Source organism: Syngnathus typhle, linkage group LG9 (genome assembly GCF_033458585.1).
Source record: "Syngnathus typhle isolate RoL2023-S1 ecotype Sweden linkage group LG9, RoL_Styp_1.0, whole genome shotgun sequence".
In the NCBI taxonomy this organism is placed as follows: Eukaryota; Metazoa; Chordata; class Actinopteri; order Syngnathiformes; family Syngnathidae; genus Syngnathus; species Syngnathus typhle.
In genome coordinates this window covers 619,771-644,544 of record NC_083746.1, presented here as the reverse complement: position 1 = coordinate 644,544, position 24,774 = coordinate 619,771, and the positions used below count along the sequence as shown (strand labels likewise).

General features: G+C 55.2%; 6 protein-coding genes across 11 annotated transcripts; 4 read left to right on the top strand and 2 right to left on the bottom strand.

Moving 5' to 3' along the window:
- The first annotated feature begins 229 nt into the window (after window positions 1-229).
- stk17b (serine/threonine kinase 17b (apoptosis-inducing)) lies at window positions 230-5,091 on the top strand. Its single transcript, XM_061286783.1, has 7 exons — window positions 230-753; window positions 1,635-1,847; window positions 1,917-2,055; window positions 2,155-2,281; window positions 2,494-2,542; window positions 2,628-2,807; window positions 3,313-5,091. The coding sequence occupies exons 1-7, from the start codon at window positions 632-634 to the stop codon at window positions 3,560-3,562; spliced, it is 1,080 nt and encodes a 359-aa protein (XP_061142767.1). The 5' UTR covers window positions 230-631; the 3' UTR covers window positions 3,563-5,091.
- On the bottom strand, window positions 4,339-6,437 carry lg9h2orf69 (linkage group 9 C2orf69 homolog). The gene is made up of 3 exons (XM_061286784.1): window positions 6,207-6,437; window positions 5,776-6,014; window positions 4,339-5,714 (listed from the first exon to the last, which is right to left on the bottom strand). Exons 1-3 carry the CDS (start codon window positions 6,435-6,437, stop codon window positions 5,246-5,248), a joined length of 939 nt encoding a protein of 312 aa, XP_061142768.1. The 3' UTR covers window positions 4,339-5,245.
- ftcdnl1 (formiminotransferase cyclodeaminase N-terminal like 1) lies at window positions 6,335-9,442 on the top strand. Of its 5 annotated transcripts, none has more exons than XM_061286782.1 (6): window positions 6,335-6,476; window positions 8,038-8,158; window positions 8,296-8,391; window positions 8,470-8,625; window positions 8,724-8,906; window positions 8,966-9,442. In XM_061286782.1, the coding sequence occupies exons 2-6, from the start codon at window positions 8,044-8,046 to the stop codon at window positions 9,418-9,420; spliced, it is 1,005 nt and encodes a 334-aa protein (XP_061142766.1). In that variant the 5' UTR covers window positions 6,335-6,476; window positions 8,038-8,043; the 3' UTR covers window positions 9,421-9,442. The 5 variants fall into 5 exon arrangements, with proteins under 5 accessions (XP_061142766.1, XP_061142765.1, XP_061142761.1 ...); XM_061286781.1 differs by lacking the exon at window positions 6,335-6,476 and adding an exon at window positions 6,786-6,920; XM_061286777.1 differs by lacking the exon at window positions 6,335-6,476 and adding an exon at window positions 6,845-7,002.
- Window positions 9,443-9,444: 2 nt separating this feature from the next.
- LOC133159367 (nck-associated protein 5-like) lies at window positions 9,445-15,745 on the top strand. The gene is made up of 8 exons (XM_061286316.1): window positions 9,445-11,121; window positions 14,335-14,451; window positions 14,868-14,958; window positions 15,028-15,162; window positions 15,279-15,347; window positions 15,419-15,457; window positions 15,545-15,650; window positions 15,726-15,745. Exons 3-8 carry the CDS (start codon window positions 14,869-14,871, stop codon window positions 15,743-15,745), a joined length of 459 nt encoding a protein of 152 aa, XP_061142300.1. The 5' UTR covers window positions 9,445-11,121; window positions 14,335-14,451; window position 14,868.
- A 43-nt stretch (window positions 15,746-15,788) lies between these two features.
- On the top strand, window positions 15,789-22,188 carry LOC133159320 (uncharacterized). 2 transcript variants are annotated; one of them, XM_061286205.1, is made up of 7 exons: window positions 15,789-18,178; window positions 18,257-18,356; window positions 18,437-18,494; window positions 18,566-18,597; window positions 19,860-20,231; window positions 20,453-20,542; window positions 20,613-22,188. In XM_061286205.1, exons 1-4 carry the CDS (start codon window positions 15,978-15,980, stop codon window positions 18,586-18,588), a joined length of 2,382 nt encoding a protein of 793 aa, XP_061142189.1. In that variant the 5' UTR covers window positions 15,789-15,977; the 3' UTR covers window positions 18,589-18,597; window positions 19,860-20,231; window positions 20,453-20,542; window positions 20,613-22,188. The 2 variants fall into 2 exon arrangements, with proteins under 2 accessions (XP_061142189.1, XP_061142188.1); XM_061286204.1 differs by lacking the exons at window positions 19,860-20,231; window positions 20,453-20,542; window positions 20,613-22,188 and having other exon boundaries at window positions 18,437-18,664.
- A 761-nt stretch (window positions 22,189-22,949) lies between these two features.
- gpr39 (G protein-coupled receptor 39) lies at window positions 22,950-24,676 on the bottom strand. The gene is made up of 2 exons (XM_061286209.1): window positions 23,509-24,676; window positions 22,950-23,439 (listed from the first exon to the last, which is right to left on the bottom strand). The coding sequence occupies exons 1-2, from the start codon at window positions 24,275-24,277 to the stop codon at window positions 23,033-23,035; spliced, it is 1,176 nt and encodes a 391-aa protein (XP_061142193.1). The 5' UTR covers window positions 24,278-24,676; the 3' UTR covers window positions 22,950-23,032.
- Window positions 24,677-24,774: the final 98 nt, after the last annotated feature.

The following is a 24,774-nucleotide window of genomic DNA, read 5'->3' as shown; positions in this document are numbered from 1 at the left end:
GGCACGGTTGATTTTAAATGTATTGTTCTGTCCGTTTTAACAGGCAATCAAAAACTGAAAAAGTGATCATTTGCTTTTGGAATTAAACGTTTTTTTTGGGACATTTTTAGAAAGGCGTAAACTAAAAGTGACAGACATATTGCAGTCACATTTAGCAAACAACCTCCTTTTCAACTCTTCAACTTTTGTTTCCAACGAACGTCCGCCCGCCCGCCGGCCCGCCCGCAAATGAGCAGTGCGCATGTGCCGAGCAGTGACGCGTCGAGAAAAGTGTCAAACAAGAAGGTCGTTCAAAAAGAAAGACAGGGCAAAGAAGCGGAAAGTCTCCTACAAAGTGCAATGAAGAGGTCGACTCTTGACGCGCTAATCGATGGAGGGACATGTCGTCGATGGTCTTTTTTGTAGTCGAGCTCCTCCTCCTCCACGGTTAAGTTGACGAAATTGAGCGTCGAGCTGATCTGAGCTGACCGCGGAAGCTAACCGGGCTAGCATGGAAGTAGCCGGCGGCGGCGGGCGGTCTTAGCTTCGCTTCGTTTCGCTTCGCCTTTTTCGAGAGTCCTCTTCACACCCGCCCATCGTGTTTCGCGTGCGACCCGCTTCCTTGCGCCGACTGGTGCTGATCGAGGCGACGATGTCTCGGAGGCGGCTGGACAGCCGCAGCGGAGCGGCTGCCGGACTGCTGGCCGAAAGTCACACACCGATCAGCGCGGAGCCTCTGGATGCCGTGTTCGAAATTACCGGCGAGCTGGGGAGGTGAGTCGGAGCATTTCCCAAACACACCAAATCGCATCCCCTGGTGCCCGGGCAAGGGGGGTGAGAAACCAGGAGATCAAGGTCCAACAAATACAATAAGGTCATAGGAAACAATTAGTGATCAAGTCCGTGTCAAAGTCCGTTCAATCGGAACGAAGACGTCATCGTGGCTTTTGAAACAGAAGCGCAGTTGCCAGAATCAAAAGTCATGAATGTATTTGTGCCACATGGAATCCTACCAGGATCACGTTTCATGAGATGATTTCAAAAGGTGAATTTTGAAACTACAACGGTATTCTCTAGTGTTGTCGCTGCAAACGAAACGTGGCCTCTGTCAGCAGTCCGAGAACACGCGATGTCACTTTCAGCCGACAGCAAGTGGCACCGCTTTAAAACGAAAACCCGTTTGGTTCTCCAAAAGGTCCTATTGCTATTCTCCTGCAATCGTGTGCCCTTTGTTCTTGAAATTGCAGAGCTCCACGCTGCCACACAGCCCCTCCAGGTTTGAGCACCCACCACTTGCTATTGTAGGCCCAGGAAATGAGGAAAGGCGACATTTGCTGGTGGAGTGTTTACATGACTCTTTGCTTTGGCTCCACACTACAGTGGAAGGCGGGCGGGCGGGCGGGCGGGCGGGCGCTTGGTTCCATGTTGCCCTGGTGCAAATCCAGGTCCCTTTTCCACTCTGCTCTTGTTCCTGAGTGCTAAACAGGAACTTTGTCCAACCTGTTCTAGCGCTTTGGACTTGTGTTATTCCTGCAGTCTGACACTTGGATGGGAACATCTCCTGATCTCGTGGAAATACATACGCGCTTTTGGCGAGCCTGCCGGATGGCCGCAAGCCGAACCTTAACGCTGTCTGTCTGTCCACTTTGTCCAAGGGGCAAGTTTGCCGTGGTCAAGCGCTGCGTGGAGAAAGCCACGGGCAAGGTGTTTGCCGCCAAGTTCCTGCGCAAAAGGAGGCGGGGCCGCGACTGCCGGGCCGAGGTGGTCCACGAGATGGCCGTCCTGGAGACGGCCCGCAGCAACCCCAGGGTGGTCAACCTGCACGCCGCTTACGAAACGGACCACGACATCGTCCTGGTGCTGGAGTAGTGAGTCCCGACGGCAAAGCGTCCGCTCGCCGTCGAAAACGGACACTTTGACGCTGTGGCCTTTTCCAGCGCGGCGGGCGGCGAGATCTTCGACCACTGCGTGTGTGACGAGCTGCTGCCCGAGGCCCAGATCACCCGTCTGATCAGGCAGACGCTGGAGGGCGTTCAGCACCTTCACCAGAGCAACCTGGTGCACTTGGACCTCAAGGTGGGCGACGGACATGACGGGATGGGCCGGGGCCGGGGGCCGGGGCCGGGCCTCTGCTGCACCTTTGCTTCCGCATTGACTCTTTGCTGTGTGTCTCAGCCTCAGAATATCCTCCTGACCAGCCTTTCCCCACCCGGGGACATCAAAATTGTCGACTTTGGCCTGGCGCGCAGATTGGGCGCGGTCGGCGAGTTGCGAGAGATTCTTGGCACACCTGAGTATGTGGGTAAGTCCGATTTTTGCGGAAGAAAGCGCTCGCTCGGTCGCTCTGTTGCGAAACCTCCTTCCGACATGAAAACAAGTCAACAATTGAACGCACCCACTCCAGTTGAAATGAGTCAACTGAATGAGTCAGCCCTTTTTTTCCTTTGAGCGCGTCTCGAGCAGGAAGTAAGTCGTCCACCATAAATGGCTTTCTTTGCGCTTTTCTTCACTCAGCACCGGAAGTCCTCAATTACGAGCCCATCACGACCTCCACGGATCTTTGGTGAGTGAGCGAGCGAGCGAGCGGCGACTTTGAAAGGCGGCAGGCAGCGAGTGCCTTTGTTTGCTGAGCCCGCCGTTTGCCTCAGGAGCGTGGGCGTCATCGCCTACATGCTGGTGACGGGCGAGTCGCCGTTCGCCGGCGACGACAAGCAGGAGACGTATCTGAACGTGTCCCAGGTCAACGTGGACTACAGCCTGGAGGCTTTCTCCAGGGTTTCCGAGCTGGCCGTGGACTTCATCCGAAAGCTGCTGGTCAAAGCGCCCGAGTGAGTAGCCCAGCCAGCGAATGAGCGAGCGAGCGAGCGCCCACAATAGAAAAGAGCAAAAGAGCAGACGTCTGCCCTCGTTTTATTTTGGAGCAATGCTCCTTCGTTTTAAGGAGGAGGGCACCTGCCAACAGCTCCTTGCATGCTCCATAAACAAACAAACAAACAAACAAACACTTTTGGAAGGAGCAATTTGGCCGCCTCCCCTCATCATGGCCACTTTCCCGTCAAGCCTGGCTCTTGCTTTTTTTTTTTCAAGCTGTTGTCCAAACTGCTTGAACGAACCACTCGAAATCCCCCGTGGCTGGCTTCAAGTCTGGAGGCCAATGCTTTTTTCTTCTTAGCGTCACCGCAAAAGCGCAACCGCTGCTGTTTTTTTTTTCCTTCCCCCTACCGGCGGTTTCCTTTGTAAATTCTTCAACCGGCCGGCTTTGTTTGCTGCTCCGATTGCATTCGTTTTCCTCGCGCGAGCCGCACCGCACTAACCAGTATTTGTTGCCGACAGGGACCGTCCCAGCGCGGCCGAATGCATCGGCCACCCTTGGTTGTGGCAGCCGGCGCCGCCGTCGGCCGGCCCCGAGGCGGCGTCCGCCCGCGGCGCCCGCGAGCGGAGCTGCGGTGGAAAGTGGGCGGCGCCTCCGCCCGAGGACCCCGAAGACAAGGAGAACTTCCTGGAGTCAGCGGCGCCGCTGCACTTCCACGCCAAACGCGTCCGCTTGGAGGAGGAGACGCTTCTCGGAGACGGTGACGTGTGAAATGGCTTTTACGTATTTCCATTTGTTGATTAACACAAGCCAACGATAATCATCTCACTCCTTGGCCGCCGAGTTAAAGCGGCCCTCTTGTCAGTGCCAGTGGACTTTGTTCTGCGCTTCTCGCCTCTTTTGCCAAAGGACTGGAGCGGCCGGACTGATGCAAAAAGCACATTCCCACACTTGATGGGCCATTTTGGAAACCCGAATCTTTGAATGGCCTTTTTCCCTTCTCAGTGTTCATCCGATTCTCAGGTGACGACACGTCGGCGGCCAAACCAGTTCGGCTCTTGTCGTCGTGCGGAAAAGGGAACCCCGGCGACCGGCACTTAACTTCCTCATTGACGCGGCGGCGGCGGCGCTGCTTTATGCATTCACGCATGTTTTTAAAATGAAGGCTCTTCTTTGCGTATAAACAGAAAAGACCCCCCCCCAAAAAAAACCCCAATCGCTGCTCACTTTTCCTATTCCTAACGTCATCCTTACTGATTTTATTTATGCGTTATTTTAGTGTTTTCATGTCACTAATGTGTTTTGGCTATGTGGATGGCTGGAGAGTGGTGCCAAACGAAGGCAATTGAGAAGGAGCATGTGACGGCAACGTCCAAGCGCTCGTCGCCTTGTGTTAACGTTGAGCTCACAATGAGGCTGCTTTCTTTGGGGTGGTAGAGGTGACGCAAGTTGTTGTACACAACAGTGCCTTGAGATATGAGTGACCTGAGTTTTTTTTGCTATACAAGCCATCTTTTGACCTTTTTTTTTTTTCTTTTTCTCACGAGCTCATGAAGCTTGAGTGGCGGCTCGGCAAACATTCCTCGCCGGTTCGCTGGCTTCTTCGACAAGGAGGCTTCCGGCTGTTTGATTTTCAATTGTACGCTTCAACAAAACCACTTTCAAAGTTTTGTCCTTCATTCCAGAAAGCTCTTTCTAGCTTAATGCAAACTGACCTCTTTGGGCTTCTTTTTTCATTTAAAAAATAAATTGGGGGAGGCACCGGAAGGAATGATTGACATTTAGATTCATTTGGGTGGGGAAAGATGATTTGTTACCAACCTGATCATGGATGGAATTGAATTGGATCCCTGAGCGGCCAATTCAGGTTGTATTTCCAAAATAGTCTTGCGTTTTTCTCTTGAAGTCTTGATTGTCACTGTCATGACAATGGTCTGCTGTTTTGTCCGATACCTCACGCGCACGTTTGGCCGCAGGTGTTAGTTTCTTTTGGAATGTTTCCAATCGAACCCAGGGGCAAGTTGATTGTGTCCAACTCAGGTTTTGTGATCAAGCCACACACAAGCTAGTGCACATTTAGGCTCATTCAAGCTGATGGAAATGTTGCGACTCCTCCCTCCCTCCCTCCCATATGCTTGACTTTTGCTTTGAAGACCCGTTAAAAAAACCAATTGCCATTTTTTGCAGCCCAAATGTCCAACCATGAAAGCAAACGTCAATCCTGTATTCAGCGCAACGATGAAAATCACTCATTTTAAGCCAGCAATGAGCGAAATGAATAAAAACAGAGGTTTTATGCAGATTTTCATTTCTTGACATGCTGACACATTGGAATAGGGCATTCAAATGGAACCATTGGCTTGGCTACAGCCAATAGCGACGACAGCCGGCCTAGGTTGACCTTGACTGCAAGTTCGATTCTCTGGTGCTTGTGAAAAGCTCTTAAAGGGGGGCTCAGAATTCCCGAATGACCCCAAAATGCTTTTCAATGGACGGCGGCTGGTCCGCAAAATGGATCTTATGGCACAGACGCGCCCCAAACTCCTTCAGGGTCTTGACGAAAGCCGCGTGCTCCCGGCCCACCCAGGCCCGCGCGGGGTCCCGGACCTCGTAGGGCGTCACGTGGGCGTGGAGCCCGATGCCGCTGGCGGCCAGCCGCCCCAGCAGCCTCCTGTCCGTCACCCAGGTCTCGCTTCCTCCCGGGTGGCCGCCGTCCAGCCAGAACATGTCCGAAAGGCTTCCGGTAAAGTCCGAGAGACCCGGGTCCGCCAGGGCGCCGGCCAGCTCGTGGACCACCTGGTTGAGGACCACGCAGCCTTTGCTGAAGCCCACCAGGGTGAGGGAGAATTTGCCGCTGGCGCCGCCCGGAACCCGGATGGTGTTTGGCAGGCCGGCTCGCTCCATCCCGTGGACCAGCAGAGACCTGCGAGCACCACAGCCATGATTTGTACCCGGGCCGTGCAAAGGAAAGAAGTTTCCCCGACCTGAGTTGGCGCAGCGCTCCGCCGTCGGGCGAGTACGGGCCGTGTTGCGGAGCGCCGAACATGTTGCTCTCCACAAAGTTGCGGTAGCTGCTGAACTTGTGCAGGTGCATGCGGGAGGCGCGCACCACCCACACGTGGTGGCCGGAAAAGCGGCGGCCCAGCGCGACGGCCACCTGCTCCAGGCTCCACGCCAGCCACTGGGCGCACTCGGGCTGCGAGGACATCTCCTCCTGGAAGTTCTGCGACAAGACAACACCCGCACAGCACAGCACAGCACACACTTGGATGGATGCAATTTGCTCCGATGGTTTTCACTGTGTTTTCTCCTTTGACTAACTTGGAATGAAATAGGTTAGTAAGGCCCTTCCCTCGATCATCCAATGCAGTAGAGCGCACAGCGCACTGTTCATTTTCGACCTGTGCTCGCTCACCTGAATGTCCCCGTGGAAAAACACCACGTGCCTGCTAATGCTGCTCTTATCTGCTGCCTCCGACTCGTGTGCGTCTCCAGGCCGGAGGAGGAGCAGATCGTTGCGCATGTTTGCTTTGCACCCGGGCACGGCCAGTAGCTTGTGGAGCCTCGGCGGGTCCGGACCTTTGGAGAGTCCAAGGGGGCGGCTGCTCGACGCCGGAGAAGAGGACGGCGCCACCGTGGTTGTCATCGGTTGCGCGGTTCGGGCTGCAGCTGGCACTATAATCAGGTCTATCCGTCAATCCGATGCAGGAGAAGCATTTAGATAGGCGCTCACATGTGCAGGAGCCACCTCGGTGCAACTAGCAGCACGTTTAGCTCCGAGATGGCATAGGACCTATTGCGTGACGTTTCCGCTCGCGCTATTCTATCAGGGAAGCCAAGCCGCCTGGTGGAAACTCTTCCAATTTGCGTTCTTCCGCTTGTTTTTGTGATGTGCCCACAGAGAGGCGCTGTTTATTAAATCCACGGCAGGCAGCACCGCGTCACGTTCCGAAACGTGCTCGGAATTTCAACACGCCGTCCGTCGTCAACTGCTACTGCGCGTGCGTGCCACTTTTTATTGCGCAAATGTCCATGTAGGCCAAGAGAGTTCACAAGCAGCGATCGTCGCTTCCTTCTGGTTTCGCTCGAAGACGACAAAACAAGAGTCGAACAAAATGCCTTTAACCTGGTACGTTCAGATGCAGTGCTCTGATTACGCAGGAACTGATGAAGGAGAGGGAAAATCATATTCCAAACGTTACTGTCGCGAGGTAACAAGACAATTGGCTACAGCACACGAATCAGAAGCGACCATAAACCAAGATGGTTCACTTCTGGTTACTTCCGTCGTCGTCGCTGTGAGACGACGTCCGATCGCCGCTTGGAACGCATTCCAATGCGCTGCTCTCTCCGAAACAAGGGATGGTTACAATTCATATTCAGATCCATTGCTAAAATAAAATGAGTTCATACATTTAAAGTCATGTCTACACACCACTTGAACATTTCACAGTAGTTTGCGACAGGTTGGACTTTGGCCAAACTCTGTACTCTGCACTGCCACCGGGGGTGATACGCAGCCAGTGATTCTTGACCACTCGGTGAATATAAAAGAAAACATTCCATTATTAACCTGTTGGAAACTTTCTTTTGAGTCTCACACGTTCGCTGCGAGTTCCAACACGGAACAAAATAGGCATGCAACAGGAAGTGCGACTCCGGAGCCTTCCATTGTCGGCCACCGATACTCGTTGGCGGAAAGCAAATTTAAACTGCATTTATTACAAAAACGAGTGTCTGTAAATAGCTCGAGTGGGCTCTGTAGAAGTCGTGCTAACCGCTAAAGCTAACTTGCTTGTAAAGTTCCAATTGATGCTTGCTTGAGCGATGCAGCTGAAATAAGCCACCAAATGCACGCACGCGCACACCAAATGAAAAAGCAAAGCATTACTTGACGGCGACACTAGTGAAAAGTGCCAATGATGCACTATTTGCCCTTTTGTAAGAAGAAAACAAACCATGACTGCGTCTTCCCAAATACAAGCTACGTAGATAGTATGGATGTTACGCGGTTGTTAAGCGACTTTTTGAGATGAGTTTTAAGACCTTGGTTTTATCGCCTACTGCTCGGTGGATGACTTGGTTACCACACTTGCCTCCCACTTTGGAGGTTGTGGCTTCAAGCCTAGGCTGGAGCATTCCAAAGTTGACCTTCTGTGCCCTTTTCTCAGGGCACTCCGTTTCCCCCCCCCCCCAAATCAGCATCATCACAAGATTACCCTAATTGGGCATATTTATTCTTGCAGAGAAAGATGTCGACCGCTGCATTGGGCCGACGCCTGGTGACGTGTCTGCTCAACGTGTCGGAAGCTCGCAGGGCGGACCTGGTGGAAAGCGTGGCCAAGGCCGCCTTGTACGACTCTCAAGGCAAATGTGATTTCTAATTATGTGGAGCTGATTCTCTCCAATTTTTGCAAGGTTGTTAGGAGACTGCTAAAAAGGAATCTCTCCAAAGGGACTCATTTAGTTTTGAATCGGCCATTTTGAGCAGATCTTGTTTTCAGGTGTCGCCAGAGAGACGACGGCGGTGCTGAACATCTTCAACGACCGCGACTACAACCGCTCCGTCATCACAATCGTGGCCGCCGTCGAAGGCATCGGTAGGTCCCGATCGGCTTTGATGCCATCCCGATTGACGAGGAAGAAAAAAAGATCGGCCTTCTTTGTGTGTACTTAAGGCGAGGCCGTCTTGTCCGCCTGCGAGAAAGCCTGCCAGCTCTTCGACATGCGCGCCCACTCGGGGGTCCACCCGTGTTTGGGTGCCGTGGACCTGGTGCCCATCTACCCCTTGGGGGAGGACGTGGGACCTGACGACTGTGCTCGAGAATCTCGCGGTCAGCTTTTGTTTGGGCGCGTGTTCTTCTGTGGAGGCCCGGGGCGCTCATGTTGGCCTTTTTCCTGTCGGTCTCTGCTCTTTGCCGGACCTGCTCAGCCATCGCCGCGGGCCTCACCCGGCGAGTGCCGGGCACCAGCGTCTTCCTCTTCGGGTGGGCGGATGCCCCTCTTCAACGGGGGCTGGCTCAGCGGAGGAAGGAGATGGGCTGGTTCCGGAAGACGGCGGACTCCAACGGTGTTGGGCCCGTGCCGGACAAACGCTTTGGCCTCACCGGTAATGGCGTGACGCTTCGATCCAAAAGAAAATTGTTCTCATTTGGGTTTTCCTTTTTATGGCAGGTATCGGAGCCAGTCCTTACGTCATGAACTGCAACGTGACTATCGACACTCAAGACCTGAGCGTGGGCCGGCGCATCGCCGCCGCCCTCAGGGAATCGGCGCCGGGAGGTCTTCCGGGGGTCCAAGTCCTGGCCTTGCCGCACGAGGGGGCGGTGGAAATCGCCTGCAACGTGGAGAGCGTGCCGGGGCTTCCGCCGGGGGTTCCGCCGGGCCAGAGGGGCGCGGCGGCGCCGCCAGGCTGGCCGTCCTTCAGCATCGCGGGTCAGCCGTACTGCCACGTCCCGACGTCTCTCATCGCCGCCAGGGTGGCCGAGCTGGCGGACGAGCACGGGGTTGCCACCGGGGGCGCCGTTTTGGCGGGCTTCACCCCCGGCGAGTGCCGGGCCTTAGCCGAGGCGGCTCTGTCTCGAGGGATGGCTGAATTTTGGAAAGAGCGGCAAAGTGTACGCATGTGAAAATAAATTGGGCTTCCGCAAAGTATTCTCTTTTTCAATGACTGCGATTTGCCGATGAACGGTGATGCTAGATTTTGCCAGCTTCATTATTGCGCCAGCCAACGAGTAGGACGCCTCGTTAAGTGACCAACAGCACCCCACGAGCAGTTTCCCCTTTTGTTGGAGATAGCGGCCGGCTTCCCGCGTTGGACTTGTAAGCAAAAGCGGCCGACTTGTGCCAACTGATTCCCTTCAGGTGAGTTCTGCTACTATGTACACTCTGGCTTTGACTGACCACTAATGAATGGTTGCTTTCCTTTCTTTTCAAGTTACATGAGCTGACCAGGGCCCCTCTTTGAGGCCCTTTTCATTGGCCGGCCGGCCGGCTCCAGCTAAGCTTCTGGCATCTCTGCTTCTTTTGCTGCATCTTTTCCGTTTTGGCACGGGCTGCGTTTTGAAATGCGCATATGCACACGCCGTGCCTGCGTGGCTGCCTGCCTGCGTGGCTGCCTGCCTGCCTGCCTGCGAGGCTGCCTGCCTGCCTGCCTGCCTGCCTGCCTGAGCATCACGGCTCCATCTAGGTCAAAGCAGAAGCCCAGAGGGATTCTCCTGCAACAGCGCACGCACGCACGCACACGCATGCATCTTCATATGAGCGCATCTTTCAACCGTCGTTCACGGACTCAATATTGGCTCAGCCGACTTGTGATTTGGCTCAAGACCAGCGTGACGAAGCGCACTGGGGAGCGAGTCTTCTCCACCCTAAAAGAGACATTTAAGTGGGTGTGCGTGCGTGCGTACGATTTGATCTAACGCAGCCTGGCAGCGTATCGCCCGAGATGCGAGCGCACGCATGTGTGACGGCAGGCGGGCGCCGAGAAAATAGAGGAGCTTATTTCCTCACATCGTCCTCCGCCGCCAAGCCTGCTATAAATACACGCAGCTCTCTGTTGTAGCGCTGTAAAAGCAGATCCCTGCCCCGCCCCGCCCCCATCACATTTGGGTTTAGAAAAGACTATTTTAGTCTTCGATCTTTTGCAATACTCAAATTGAACATCTGAAGAGCAAGTTGTGCCTTTTTCCCCCCATCCAAAAATCCTTCTGTTAATATCCCAAATGTCTGCAATGCCTTTCTTTTCTCTTGTCAGACTGCAAAATTGGGTTAAGGGAGGGGAGGTGGGAGTGCATGCAACAAACAAACAAACCATCCATCCATTTTCATGCCCCCCGAATGCGCGTCACCACCTATGAAGCGTGGCCCTCCACTCCGAGCCGGCCCAGCCCCCCGCCATCCACACATGTTCAGCATCCTCTGGGCAGCTGAGGAACCCAACGAGCGAGAGGAGAGAGAGAGAGCGGTGAGTTGGAAACGCGGCTGAGCATCACAGGGAGACACAAATAGAGCCATAAAAGCGGCAAATTAGGCACCGAGGGGGGGAGGAAGAACACCAAGAGAAGGAGGAGGAGGAGGAGCGGAGCTGCTGAGTCCTTGGCAGAGCCCTGCTAGAATCCCCATTCTCTGCTTCCCCCTCATCCATATTTGTTTGACTCTCCTTGCCTTCTTTTTTGTGCGCAAGGATGCGAGCACCTGCTGCCAGATGCTCCTGATGCCGGATGCCGGCGTCCGCACGGGCGGGCCCGGATGGATGCGCTGCTGCAGCCGCCGCCACTGACCCAGATTACCCGCTGCGCTCCGGGGATGTAACGTCCATCTCCGACGAGGTAAGGACGGGAGCGTGATGTGCCGGCAAGCAACCCATTGCTTCTGCTTTGCTTTGCTTAGCTTAGCTCAGCTTAGCTTAGTTGAAGCACAAGCCGACGCTTTGATGTCCGCCAACGCAGACGTCCTATGGCATAATTGTCACATCCCCAAAAGGTGCAAAGGTCCTGTGATGTCACGTATGTGCGCGAGCGTGTGCGCGCTGGGAAAAAGCCAACTCCATTAGAGAGACAAAAAACACACACACACACAAACGTGACAAATTCATATTTGTCTATTTGTTCAAATCATGAATGGGTGAACAATTTGGAAAAGAGAGTTGTTGTTTTTTTTCCCCCAAGAAAAAAGGCCTACTGTTATGATGCAACGTGGCGGCATTTTTCAAGAGCTTCTTATGTATCAAGCGAAAAGTGCAAGTCAGCCTTTACCTTTGACTAATGGAATAACTTTGTCCTAACGTTGTAACATAAACAAACATAGTAGTTGTTGCTTTGAGAAGAATCTTTTTCAAGAAAACAAATCTTGACAAAAACAGACGTCCTTTGATAAGTCACACTCTCACTTTGTTCCAAATCGCAACGTCAAAGTGGAAGCAGGAAAAGCAGAAGATTTCAAAGTAGCAAGCCCTTTATTGACAGCTGGCTGGCCGGCTGAGGCAAAATACGGAAGCCCCGTTTTGGCCTTGCTGGCAAAATGGCCCAGAGCAAGTCGAGTCTTTCCACCACGTCTTACCATTTAGTCGCTGCGGCCACATTGAAACGGTTTGGGCCAACCTGCTACGCTGCATGCATAATACACAAACAGGTAGACGTGGGACGCACACATGGCAATAAGTCGGCATGCTTGCTTGTTTGGTTGCTTGCTTGCCCCCAAGTCGCAAAGAAAGTAGGCTAAGCTCAGCCCGCATCAATAATTGACCGGCTCCTGCAGGCTAGTTGGCCCGCCGGACACGTAGATGGTAACAGTCCAGCCGGCAGGCCAGCTTTTTGACTTTGAGGCTTTTTGGGCCACTTCTTGGCGTGGCGCTTTCTTGGAAAGTTTCACTCCCAACAAAACCAAGCCCTGACACCACACTAAAGCCGAGCGGGCAAAAGAAACAAATGCGTTAAGCGCCGCCTGGTCTTTAACGAAAAATGAGCGGTCGGCTTGAGTGGGGTGCCGCTGACCTCACTCGCGCTTTATCAGGCAGCCCGATGGCAGATCGCGACGAGCCGAGGAAAAAGGGGGTCGGCGCTCGTGCTTGTGGCCAACGGCTGCCGCCGGAAAGGCTCCGGAGCGGCCGCCTTCGCCAGTCAGTCTGCATGGGAGCAGAACATTTTGTTTCGGGGCTTTTTTGCAACTCGCAGGTGTCGTCGACGCGGCCGCATCGTTCCATCGACGTTGAGTTGCTAAATGAAGTGGTTCGATGAATTTGACCAAGGTTTAGTGGAGTCCCGAAGGGATTGGTCCCAATCCTTTTCTTTCCTTTTCACAACAGATGTAAAAAGATGAATGTGCTCCCTGAAATAATCCTGATTGTTGGCCTTCAGTGTGAGCACAATCAAAAAAGATAGCTATGTATATTTTTAAAAGCACATCAGCAATAAATAGCTCTCGCTCAAAGATTGAACTCCAGAAATAAAAACACGCAGCGGGACCAGATTAGACTGCGAGAGCGACAGAATAGTAACGTCGTCTCAGCGGGGTAACAACCTCTGCAACATCAACCATCTTCAAAAAGGGCTAAAAATATCAGCTCAGGCAGGCAGGCCAAAAGCAATCGCAAGCAAAATCCAAACTGAAAGATGGACATCCTCCGCTACGCCTTTGATGGCAACAACTCGTTGGAAGACGAGCTACCTCGTTACGTTGTTTAGATGCCATGATGTTGTTGAATGAAATCATTGTTACAGTCCATTCATTGAAAGAGACCCGTTTGAAATGGAGACGACGCGCACCCTTGTTAGCGCTAAGCTAGCCCGACGGCCATTGATGCGTCCCGCACGGGCCGAGTCGAATCGGCCCGTAGTTTGGGGACAAGGTAACCGACCCATTTGGAAGCTGTTGAAACGTGAGCGTCTGCACTCGATGCCCCGGGGGGCCCGTTCCGACTTGTTCCGATGCTGAATGGCCACTTGAACGGCGTAGTAAGACGTATAATCGGGCTCTTTACGCCCTTTTGGCCCTCCCTCCCAAAGTCAGCGCGTGCCGCCTTTGTTTGCCCCCCATTGTGAAGCGCCATCAATGTCCACGTTTGTCCCGGTCGAGCCGGCGGAGGCAGCGCGGCCCGCTCTTCTTCTTCTAGCCGAGGCGAGGCGAGGCGAGGCTCCGTTGTGCGCCAAAGACCTTTGGAGCGCACCTCTGCCTTTATTCTCCAAACAACGTGTCTGGTCTTCAGAGCCCAACGAACCAGTCGGTGTCCCGTGGTCCGACTTTGTAACATGGCAGTAATCGCGTTCATCATGGTATTTATTCCAAATGATTTGGAAGTGAACTCGCATGTCCTTTGTCCCAGAAACGATTTGTAGGTCAGTCAGCAGAGGCGGCGAGCGCTTCCTTGGCAAGCGTCACTGCCAGTGACTCGCACGCGCACCTGAGGCCATTTGCAATTTTACAAAGCCTCACTTGGAATGGCTGTCTTCATTTGCAATGGCTTCAGCGTGGGCCCAAACTCAGGGCTTTTCAGGAGCATGGGTGAACGCCAAAGGATACTGGAGTCGGTTCCCGCTAAGCGCCACTAGGTAGTAGCTAGCAGTGCTGTTCAATCTTGTTCTTCAAGACTAAACGGTGAGCGTTTGCCTGGAGTTGTCCTCCTTCCTTGCTGTTTGATTGGTCTGGTCTCCCCGATCGGGTCTTGTTTATTTGCGTCGTGTTAACTCGGCAGTCGTTCACGTGCGGCGAGCATCCGAGTGTAAATGGGTGAGTCGGAGTGAGTCGGAAGCGGCCAGAGGCGCAATTAAGTGTCATGGCACTTGACCTGGATTATTCATTGTGAGGGAAGCAACTATGATCACGTTAATGGACATTTGTAAAGGCCTATCCGTGTCAATGCATCCTTTTGTACACGCCGAGGCTATTTCCAAATGACAGTAAGTTCCACCATCACAAACGATCAAGCTGGCAGCAGCGATGGACTGGAATGTGACCCAAATGGTTCAACGCAAAACATCTCTATTTCGGTCCTTCTGCAATTCTCAACGCATTTCCAATCGACAACAATGTATTTGTTTGCGCAGGCAGCAATCAGGAGTGAAGCTGAAGGACGGACGGTCGGAGGGAAGGAAAGCGGGCCGACCCGTGGCGGAGGCTCTGGCAGACGGTGACGCTGCGGCAGAACTTCTCCGGCCGGACGGGTAAAACCTTCGCCCCTCGTGCACCGCGGCAAACAGACCCCATAGCGGTGAGGAAATGGCTCACCCAATCAAGGGACGTTGGAGAAAATCAGAGCCATCAAGTCAAACTTGGGAGCTGTCAATCATAACCAAAGCCAATGTTTGGCTTTGTTTTGCACCTTGAGCAATTGGCTGGCTGGCTGGCTGGCTGGCTTGCCTTTAAGCATGAGCCCAAGCCAACGCGAGTGATCACAGAAGCGTTGAGCCTGATCAGGGGACGGACGGACGGACGGACGGACGGATGATGTTGCGGAAAAGAAAAAATGTCAGCCCTTCATCAAGCGCACTTGAGCATTGAGGAGGCGTCGGATGAATGGCATTCAACGCAGCCGCTTTCCAGATGAGTCCAAAAAAAAAACAAGTTCTTCTTTCTGCAGGATGGAGGAGAGCGCGCCAAGCCTCCTGCAGAACCAGGACTCATCGGAGGGCCCCAAGGTGGACCCACTGGACCTGATGAAAGCATATAAGGTACAAACGACCGAGACGCAATCCACCTCGGCCAAATGACGCCACCTCGGTCTGCGCTTTGCTTTCCAGGACAAACTCTTGGAGGAGATGTGGAAGCAGCAGGACAGCCTGGAGGCTCCGGCGCCTTCACAAACATCGCCGCAGGCTCCGGACGAGGACTCCGACGAAGGCGCTTCCGTGCTCCGGCGCCTCAGAGCTCTGGAGGTGCGACTCGGCGCACAAAACCTTTTTAGGCTGGTCACGATGGCAACTCCGCTTGATGATCAGCGCCCATGCGCTGGCCGTCTCTCATCCTTGCGGTGTCCTTGTGGCTCTCGCAGGCCGAGAACTCGGCTCTCTCCTTGGAAAACCGCAACCAGAGGAAGCAGTACGAACGCTGCCTAGATGAGGTAGGACACCGCCCACCGTAGGCGGCGCCCTGTCAAAGGTCGGCGACTCAACCCTTTCTTTGTGACTGCAGGTGGCCAACCAGGTGGTCCAGGCTCTCCTCGCTCAAAAGGTACGCCAAGTTGGAGACTCGAGTGTTCGCTCTGGCGATGTTCTCCTCTTCGCTCTTGCCACGTCCTCCCTCTTGTGCTTTTGGCAGGACTTGAAAGAGGAATGCGTCAAGCTGCGTACGCGTGTCTTTGACTTGGAGCAGCAGAACCGCCTCCTGAGCGTCCGCTTCCAACAGCGAGTCGGCACCGCGCCGAGTCCGCCGCTGCCGCTGCCGCCGCCGCCGCCGCCGCCGCTGCAGGTTTTCTTTTGGATTTGTCATTTTTCATCAGTCCACTTTGTGTTTGCATGAAAGTAAAAGGCTTTCTTCTGTCCAGGAAAGCCAAAGGAATGGAAACGTGTCGATCGGCGCGGGGAGGTGGCCCGGTCTCTTGAGTCTAACGTGCCCACGTGGCAGCAGCCGTCTGCCGTCGTCCGGTGCCGGCGGCGGATCGCGCACGTGGGCGGAGGGGCGGGGCCCGTCCAAACAACAGGTGACAAACAGCCTCCGACACTCCCAAGCCAGCCGCCAGCCAGCCGCTGTGATGACTATGATGCTTGCAACGCAGCGCGCCGCCGGCTGGGACCCCGAGACCAGCGCCGGCCCCCTTGCCGCTCGTCCGGCAGACCTCCAGCGTCTTCGGAGCAGCGTCTCAAAGGAGAACTGCACGACTGCGTCCGACGAGGGCATCTCCTTGAACCCGTCGGGGACAAACAAAAACGTGAACGGAGGCATCAGCCACGAGAGCCACCACGGGGCAGAAGAACCTCTCACCGCCACAGACAACGCCATCTTCTCGGCAGAGGCGCCGGAGAAGATAAAAGAGCACCCGCGAGCGGAAAGCCGCGGAAGCTCTGGCGTCACCTTGAGCGACAGCAACAACAACCCGGAAGCATCCGGCGACCGCAAATCCCGGCTGGACCGCACGGATTCCCGGGCCAGAGACGCGCGCCATTCTGCCACCAAAGCTTTGAGCTGCGTGAGCGAGGCCCGGCAGCGCAGCTCTTCGGCCGAGGTCCCTCGCCACGGCGACGACGGCGGCGGCGGCGTTTCCAGGAACCCCAAGCCCAAAGCGCAGCTCTGCGACTCGGCCAGGAAGGCCTTCATCCTGCGCAGCAAGAGCGCCGACGCCGGAGCAGAACAGCACAAACAGGTCCGCTCGCCTCTGCATCAAAACCTCATCCCGGGTCACAAGTCCGGGTGCCCCAACAAAAGGGCCAATCACGGCAAAGCGCACAGTTCGAATCACGAGGCGGAAACGGACGACGACTCCAAGTCTTTGGAGCGCGTGCAACAGCGCTCCCCTCTGGCGTCGCCGGTCAAAAGCGCGTCGCTGACGGCCGACGGCGAAGATTCAAAGGCTCCGGCGGCACAGCCGCACGCCGCCGCCGCCGCCACCATTCACCCGGAGCGACTCGCCGACCCGTCGGCCTCTTTGGAGCCGGGCTCCCCAACGCCCGCCCTGCTCCCGCCGGGTCGGACCGCCTCGCTCCTGCTCAGGACCGCGTCGGACTCCGGACAAGTGAACGGTCCTCCGAGCGCCGCCGCGGGCAAGAACGCGTCCGTTCGCCAGAGCGACTATCCGGCCGACAATCAAGTGGTCCTCAACGGCCATTCGCCCAGAGCGCCGCCGGCCACCCCCCACCTTGAATCGGAAGCGGGGGTCGGGAGAGCAACGGTGGCGCCGAAGCCCAAGGTTTTGCAAAGGTCTCAGCAGAGCATCAGCGAGCCCAAACTTTCCCAAGTCCCGCCTCAGACGTACGCCGACGTCTACTACGCCAACTGCCAGAGTGCTGCCTCCAGAGCTGCCAAAACGTCCCTTCCCGCCAACGCCAGATCCCACGAGGCTATCTCGGGAGCGGAAAGCGCTACCTTTTTCACCTTCGCCCGTGCGCAGAACAGGGAGGATCCCGACCCGTGGGCCAAAGGCGTCCAAAGCTACCAGACGTACATTTGCGAGGCGCACGTGATGAAGGAAGGCAAGACGGAGACCCGTTGCAATTCTCTGGATTCCGAGCCCGGCGCCGGCGGCGGCGGCGTGACGCCGGACTGGGGCTTGGACGAGGAAGGCTGGCTCTTCAAGCGTTCCGTCTCGGTGTCCACCAGACCCCCGTTGAAGCCGGTCATGGGCATGAACGGGGCCAAGGCCCGGAGCCAAAGCTTTGGCGCTCGCTACGCCGAGCGCCCCGGCTTCAATCGCTCCGGCAAGGTGCGCACTCAGATCAAAACGCACTCCGGGAGCTCCCTCAACTCGCTGGGCGACGTTCTGCCGGGAAGCGTGAGCTGCTCCGCCAGCTACCACTGCCCCTTGAACCGATCGCTCCTCAACAACTTCCTGATGGAGGAAGGCCCGGCGCTTCCTCCGTGGCCGGGCTCGTCCGGCGAAAGGCTCCAGAGACGCCTGCAGATCGAGCAGCAGTTCCGCAGCGCCTTCGGCGAAGCCGTCTGCGAAGAAGCCGAGAGGCGGAGCGCCGTCACCGCCATCGAGGAGAAGGTGATGCTCGGCATCGAGGAGAACTTGCACAAGTCTCAGGAGCAGGAGAGGAGCAGCCAAGTCAAGCACAAGTCCGGATCCGCCTTGGCCAACTGGTTCGGTTTCCGCAAGGGGAAGCTTCCGGCCAAGACGGACGTGGCCAAAGCCAAAGAGGAGAAGAGGGATCCCAAGATGAGCTCGCTGCTGGCTGGGGGGAAGCAGACCAAGACGGACAAGAAGAGAGAGCGGAGGAAAAGCGACGGAAAAGACTGGTGAGACGTGTCGCCCTTCCGTGAGACGCGGGATCGGCGCTAACCGCCGCCGCCGCCATTTGCCATTTGCCATTTCAGCTCGGCGGGAAGGAGAGAGTCGCACGATGCGGTGCGAGCGTGCATCGCCGTGCCCTGCCCGGGGATCTTGCCGCGCGGTGACATCGTCGGGGACACGCAGGTGAAGGAAGCGGCAGAGAGCTTCTTTCCGCTAGCGTGCTTGGCCTTGATTTTTTTTCTTTGCTTTCTTTGACGAGCCAGAGAGGTGAGGGGGAAAAGGCAGCCCTGATGGCCAGCGCCCTGCAGGACGCCGTCACGGGTAAGCTCGCAGCGGCCGCAGCCAACCGTGGTTCTGGGAAGTCTCACTGAGGCTTTGTTGCCTTTTTGCAGAAAGAAGTAAAGAGCACTTTTGAAATGTTGCTGTAAGTCGAGGCCTCCTAAGTACTAACCCAACTAAGTTTCCCTCTGCTACTTGCTTCATTGCATTGCTTCCAACACGGGGGGGGGGGGGGGGGGGGGAGCGCTTTAGCCTTGTTTGTATTTTGCTGGAGTCGGGCCCGCCATGCCCGCCATGCCTGCGTGCGTGCGTGCGTGAGGCGTCCCGCAGACAAGGTGAACTTTTACGATGGTGACAGGAGCCACTCGGGAGCAATCCGGCCAGTCTGCATTGTGAAGGTAACGCTCGGCTCAGCCCGGCCCGGCCCGGCCCGGCGGCATGTTGTCCACGCATTGCCTCGCCTGGCCTCATCCTCCTCCTCCTCCTCCTCATATGTTGCCAGGGTGAGCCCATTCTGGATCTAATTGTTCAATTAGATCCATTGCCAGTCGTGCTTTTGATGCTCGTGTCGTGGTTTTGTGTGTTGTGTGGTGGCAACGGCGGCGGCGGCGGCGGCGGCGGCAACGGCGGCGGCGCAGGAGACTCTTGGCCGTCTTTTCCCCATTTTCAAAGAGGGAGAGCGAATGTTTCCGTTTAATGCAAACGTCGTAATCGTATTGGTTCTGTTTGCCCACGTGATGTACGGGAATCCCCCGGCGTGGCGGATCCCAGGGTCAAATTTGGTCCGGCGGTTTTGGGTGTAATTCCACCGTCGGCCACCAAATGGCAGGGCAGGCAACTAAATCGGAATATGTATTTCAAGCTGCGCCTCCATTTTGCTCATACGCCGACAGAAAGGTTGATTTGCTCTGGCCGCGGTTCGTCGTGTTTATTGTCAGATGCTAAGCTAAGAAAATGACATTTGTCGACATCCAACTTCCAAATGCGGTCGGTGTGTATTTGAAGGCATGGTGCAGTCCATGGTGCACGCCTGTCTGTGGTGGACGCATGCTGGTTGTTCAATGTCAAACGTGACAAGCGGGCTTCAAGTGGACTCACTGCAATTGGCTCTTTTCCAGTGTCAATCGGCACTGGTAGAAAATAAAGACCATGACACGCCATGGCTACAAGTCCTTTGCTTAATTGGAGAGTGACACAACAGAAAAATGGGGGGGGGGATTAACGAGGTCCAAGCCACTGCAGTGTTGTCCGTCTTGCTGATGTAAATAATGGCGGGTGGGCTAAAGAACGGAATTCAGTGCCAGCCACTTCAGCCGCAGTTTGCCGGTTAGCGGTGTCGCCGGACCTCCCTCCCTCCCTGCCTCCCTTCCTCCCTCCCCCCCGCCGACCGTTGTGCTTGTGCCCCAGGGTCCGGCCGCCAGATGCGAACCTTGGACAGCGGAATCGGGACCATCCCCCTCCCCGAATCCTGCTCCTTCTTCTCCTCCATCCTGCACCTCCTCCCCAAGTCCTCATCATCAACCCCTGGGCCCGAACCCCAGCCCCCCGTGGCGGGCTCCTCCGGCGAGGAGGCGTCCCCGCTCCCCCGCTGGAGGATCCCCTCGGCTTTTCGGGACCACGGGGCGCCCCCTTCTCTGTCCGCCCCCGCCGACCGGTCGCCACCTTTCCCCTCCGTGGCCTTCCTGCGAGCCCAACCTCAAGCCGTTGTGACGTCTGCCTGCCGCCGCCGCCGCCAGCGCGTGTCCGATCCCCGCGACGCAACCCGGAGAGACGCGCAAGGTAAGGTAAAGGAGAGCCGCCGGAGCTCGGGACGCTCGGCCTTTGGGTTGACGCCGCCACCGGCAGGTGATCCGTCGTAGGAGCGGTACACCCGGGGACGCCGCTTGCGCTGCTCCGTATTTCCTCACGATCGTCCCCGAATGACGCTTTTGCTACTCACGTGGCCTCTGGCTCAAGTTGGGCGCATGGCCGCAGCACATTTGCGCTCTGCTTTTTGCCAGGTGAAATGGAAGCAAAGCGGCTGACCTACATGAAAAGCAAGAGCAGGGCGGCCCAGCAGAAGGAGCAGAGCAGGCTGCAGCTGGCCAACTGTAAGAGCAGAAAGAGCATTTGGCCAAAGGCCGCCCGCGACTTCCTTTTCACTGGCTGTCTGCCTTCCAGAGCTCAAGACTCCACGCGGCGGTCGGAGAGCTTCGCCAGAGGACCCGGCCGGACGCTCCCGCCCGCCCGCCTGCCAAGGAGCTTGCGGCCCACGCTCGGAGACGCTTCTCCTCACGTTGCATTTGTGACCTTTTGCAAATCCGGCCGGATTCAATGCGAAGAAGGCAAAGCTCGCGTGGAGATGGTGCTTGGGCACACGGGCGCTCCTCAAATGGGCAGTCCACACTCAAATGGAAGTTTGAAGGGTGTGCTTTGCATTCTTGCCTGCCGCAAGCTCCTCCTCGTAGCTCGCGATGACACTGGTTCTGGATTTTGGTTGCTTCTCTGCTCCAATGGCAAGCACGTTTGCGTCAGGATTGCTGCCTGGCATTGTTGATTTTTTTGCTACTTTTGTTTCATGTTTTCCCCGCATCCTTTTTGGCGCGACCCGGTCACCCGGTTAGCGTTTGCATTTGCTCTCGTCAGGTGGACGGACCAATGGGCTCCCTCGGGCGACCGACCGACCGGTCTCGTCCAGGTGTGCCCGGCCGGTTAGCTTTTGCTTTGCGCCTGTTCCCGTCAGCCGGGAGCCATCGGGCTGGCTCTCTCGGCCCAGCGGTCCTATCCAGGTGTGCTCATCGCTTTGCTGGTATTTCGGCGCCTGCTTTGGCTCCATCTTCCTTTTGCGTGTTGTTGTTGTTGTTGCTGTTGAATCATGTTGCCTCTGTTCCCTTGTTCATGAAATGGCCCCTTTGTTATTTTTGGGTGCGCACAGTTGAATCCTCCCTCACTCCTGCCTCCACCCTTTGCTTGCGCATAACAAAACACCCCCAAAAGCTTTTTGGCTTGCAAAACTTGTGCAATTTTGTGCAGAGCGTCGGCTCAGGTTGCAAACAAGCCAATTTCCCACGTTTCCACTTTGGACAGCCGCAAAGAATGGATTCGTGTGAAAATGTCCCGAAGCCACCACCTTCTTTCTATTTGCTAAGCACTGTCCACTGGCACCAACCGATCATTTCTTTCCACATCAATCGGGCCACTGTTGAGCCATATGAAGGTTTGAGGGGAGAAATCTTCAAACCGTAGCATTAGACCGCTTATTTACCTCGTGACTTAAACTATGCTCACCTGCTATGTGCATGTTGGAGAAAAAGTAAATAAATAGCAGTGCTATTTATACCCGTAGCAACACAAAGCTCTTGGAAATGCGTGAGTCGGATTTTTATTGATCAGGGAAGCGAGTGGCAACACTGACATACGGGTAGATTGAGCTCGCTCGGCATTCTTCTTGTTGTGGTCGTGTACAAAAAAAACAAAACAGAAAAGGCTCATTAGAATGAGTATGCATATTGTATTTTTCTAACATTTACCTCGTATTTGTTACTCACTGCACTGATTGGTGGACTTGTCAGTTTATTGCACATTTATTGTAACTTCCTGATATTGATGTTTTTTTTTTAAATATATAAAAAATGGCTAATCACAATGATGTCTTTTGGTAATCGTTTCCTTTGCACTAATCACTTGTGAAATTGCATTGTTTTACTTTGGAGGGGAAAAACAAAAAACAAATAAAGTGTTTCCTGTTTGACCTGAATTTCTGTTTGCTCTGTTTATTCTAATAGGACAAATCAAGCTACGCCAAATGGGGTCAAATCTTCAGGATGAAAATATGGCAGAAACAGGTAAATATAGGACAGGCCGATGTGTCATTTAATGTAGTTTATTCTAATATTATGAGAATCATTGCTTACTAACTCAAGTCAATGAATCCATTTATGCCGCTTGATGGTGGCGGCTAATCTCACGGAGTCTGCTTAAATGTTTGCGTCAAAAAAAAAGAAAAAAGACGTGGACGATGAGTTGAGCTGCTCGAACTCAAAATAGCCATTCCAGCAGACAGCAAGTGGAAAATGAGAAAAAGAAAGCAAGCAAGAAGACAAATCTGGACGGTGCTCTGAAACGTAAACGCGTTTCTTTCTTTCTTTCTTTCTTTCTTTCCTTCCTTCCTTCCTTCCTTCCTTCCTTCCTTCCTTCCTTCCTTCCTTCCTTCCTTCCTTCCTTCCTTCCTTCCTTCTTTCCTTCTTTCCTTCTTTCCTTCCTTCTTTCCTTCCTTCCTTCCTTCCTTCCTTGATTGTGTTGTATTGATCTCGAAGAAGCTTACTCAGTGTGAAAAGTAGACTTGATTTGTTTTGATCTTGCACGAAAGGTAGACCTATTGTAAACACTGCCATCTGGCGGAAGAGCATGGAATCGCACTGCTTGTGCCATCACGAGATCAACAAAGAGGATTGATTTATTAGTCGTCAATGAATCGTCATCATTGTGAGATTGGATGAATTGTGCCCGCCCGGGAGTCAATTGGCTGGCGCACACGACGCAGGACAGGAAAACAATTTGCAGCAATCAAGCCATTGGAGCATGCATGCATATGGCAGTTCCTACAAAGCCAAGTCCTTGTTGAGAGTCTCCGCCGCCTCTGCTTCCGAGTCCCGCCCCTTCCCACGCGGCTCCTCTTCGGATCGGATCCCGTCGGCCAGCGGCAGGGAGCCAACGCTTCGGGTGCGGGAGCTCGGCACCGACGGCACGCTTCGCATGTTGACGTGCTGGACGCCGAGGCGGCAGCGCAGAACTTGCACGAAAACCCGGCGGAACCGGCGGGAGGACACGTTGTACAGGAAGGGGTTGAGGGCCGAGCTCAGGTAGAAGAAGGTGTCGGCCACCGGGTGGAGGACGATGTAGCTGTGGAAGAAGGCCGCGCTCCAGCTGGACTTGGGCGCGCCGGCCATCATCAGCCGGCGGATCTGATTGGGGAACCAGCACACCAGCAAGGAGCCCACCATCAAGCCTGAGGGAACACAAACGGCAATCACTGGCGGCTCGGGTTGACGCTAGCTAGCTAGTGCCGAAAACCTACACAGAAAAACGATGGTCTGCTTCCTGGCCATCTTCACTTTTTCACTCTCATGCTTGAACCTTTTGAGATTTCCGTCCGAGGAGCCCAGAGACTTTCTCAGGACCACGATCATGGCCCTACACATGAAAGCCACGGCGGCCAAAACCAGCACGTAGACCAGGAAGGCCACGAAGACGCTGACTCGGTACATCAGCCAGCGCTCCCTCAGATTGGTGCAGAAGGTCAGGTTGCGGACCGGGCCGTCGGCCCCCGCGGCCACGTGGCCTTGCGTCCCCGTGGCCGCCAGCAGCGGCAGGGCCACCAGAACGGACAGCAGCCAGGCCAGGGCCAGCAAAGCCGACGTACGGCGCCCGCTCAGAGTTCGGTAGCGGAAGGGGTGGCAGATGGCCACGTAGCGCTCGAAGCTAAGCGTGGCCACGTTGAGGATGGTGGCGTAGCTGCACGCCTCAAACACAAAGTTGTAAAGCTTGCAGGCGGCGTCCCCTCCGGACGCTGTGGTGAACGGGAACCAGATGGCGCTGTAGAGCTCCACGGGCATGCCCACCAGCAGAACCAGAAGGTCCGAGCAGGCCAGGCTCACCATGTGCTCCGTCACGTTCCGCTGAAGGTAGCCGTTGCGCCGGAGAACCTGCGTGACTCGGATGGTGACGGAGTTGCCCGCGATGCCCGTCACCAGGATGAGGCCGTACAAGACGCTCAGGAAGACTTTGACGCCGCGCTGGGGTTCCAGCCGCCGCCAATCTTTCTCCTCGCCTATCTCCTCGTCCATGTTGCCGTGGGTGGAGAACCGGGACCAAAGGCTTCCCCGGAGTTCGAGACGGAATTCTTGTTTGGATGAAACTTTCAAGACGTTCTTTCACTGACCTGCGATCGAACGAGCACCGCCTCGCCAAAAGCGCGGCCGACTAAAGACTTGCGGCAGCTCGTTGGGCCAAATTCTTCATGGGCTATCTCCTCTTCCGCGCCGCTTTGGATTTTGCTCGTATCGATTGTGTCTTATCAGCTTCTGGGCGCAGTCGCCGTGATTAGAACCGGGACCGGCGGGCGGCTAGGACGCTCTCTTCTGACGTGAAGCCTAACACCAGAGGTTTCATCTTGTCTCCATGGGACCCCCTGAAATATGTGTTCTTTGCCCATGAAAAACTCTTTCAACAGGGGGCTGCGCTTGGACAAAAGTCCTCCTCCCTGCCTACCTCCCTCCCTCCCTCCCTCGCTCCATTCCTCCCCCAAAAGCAGCCAAGTTAACCATTAAACGCCATGACAAAG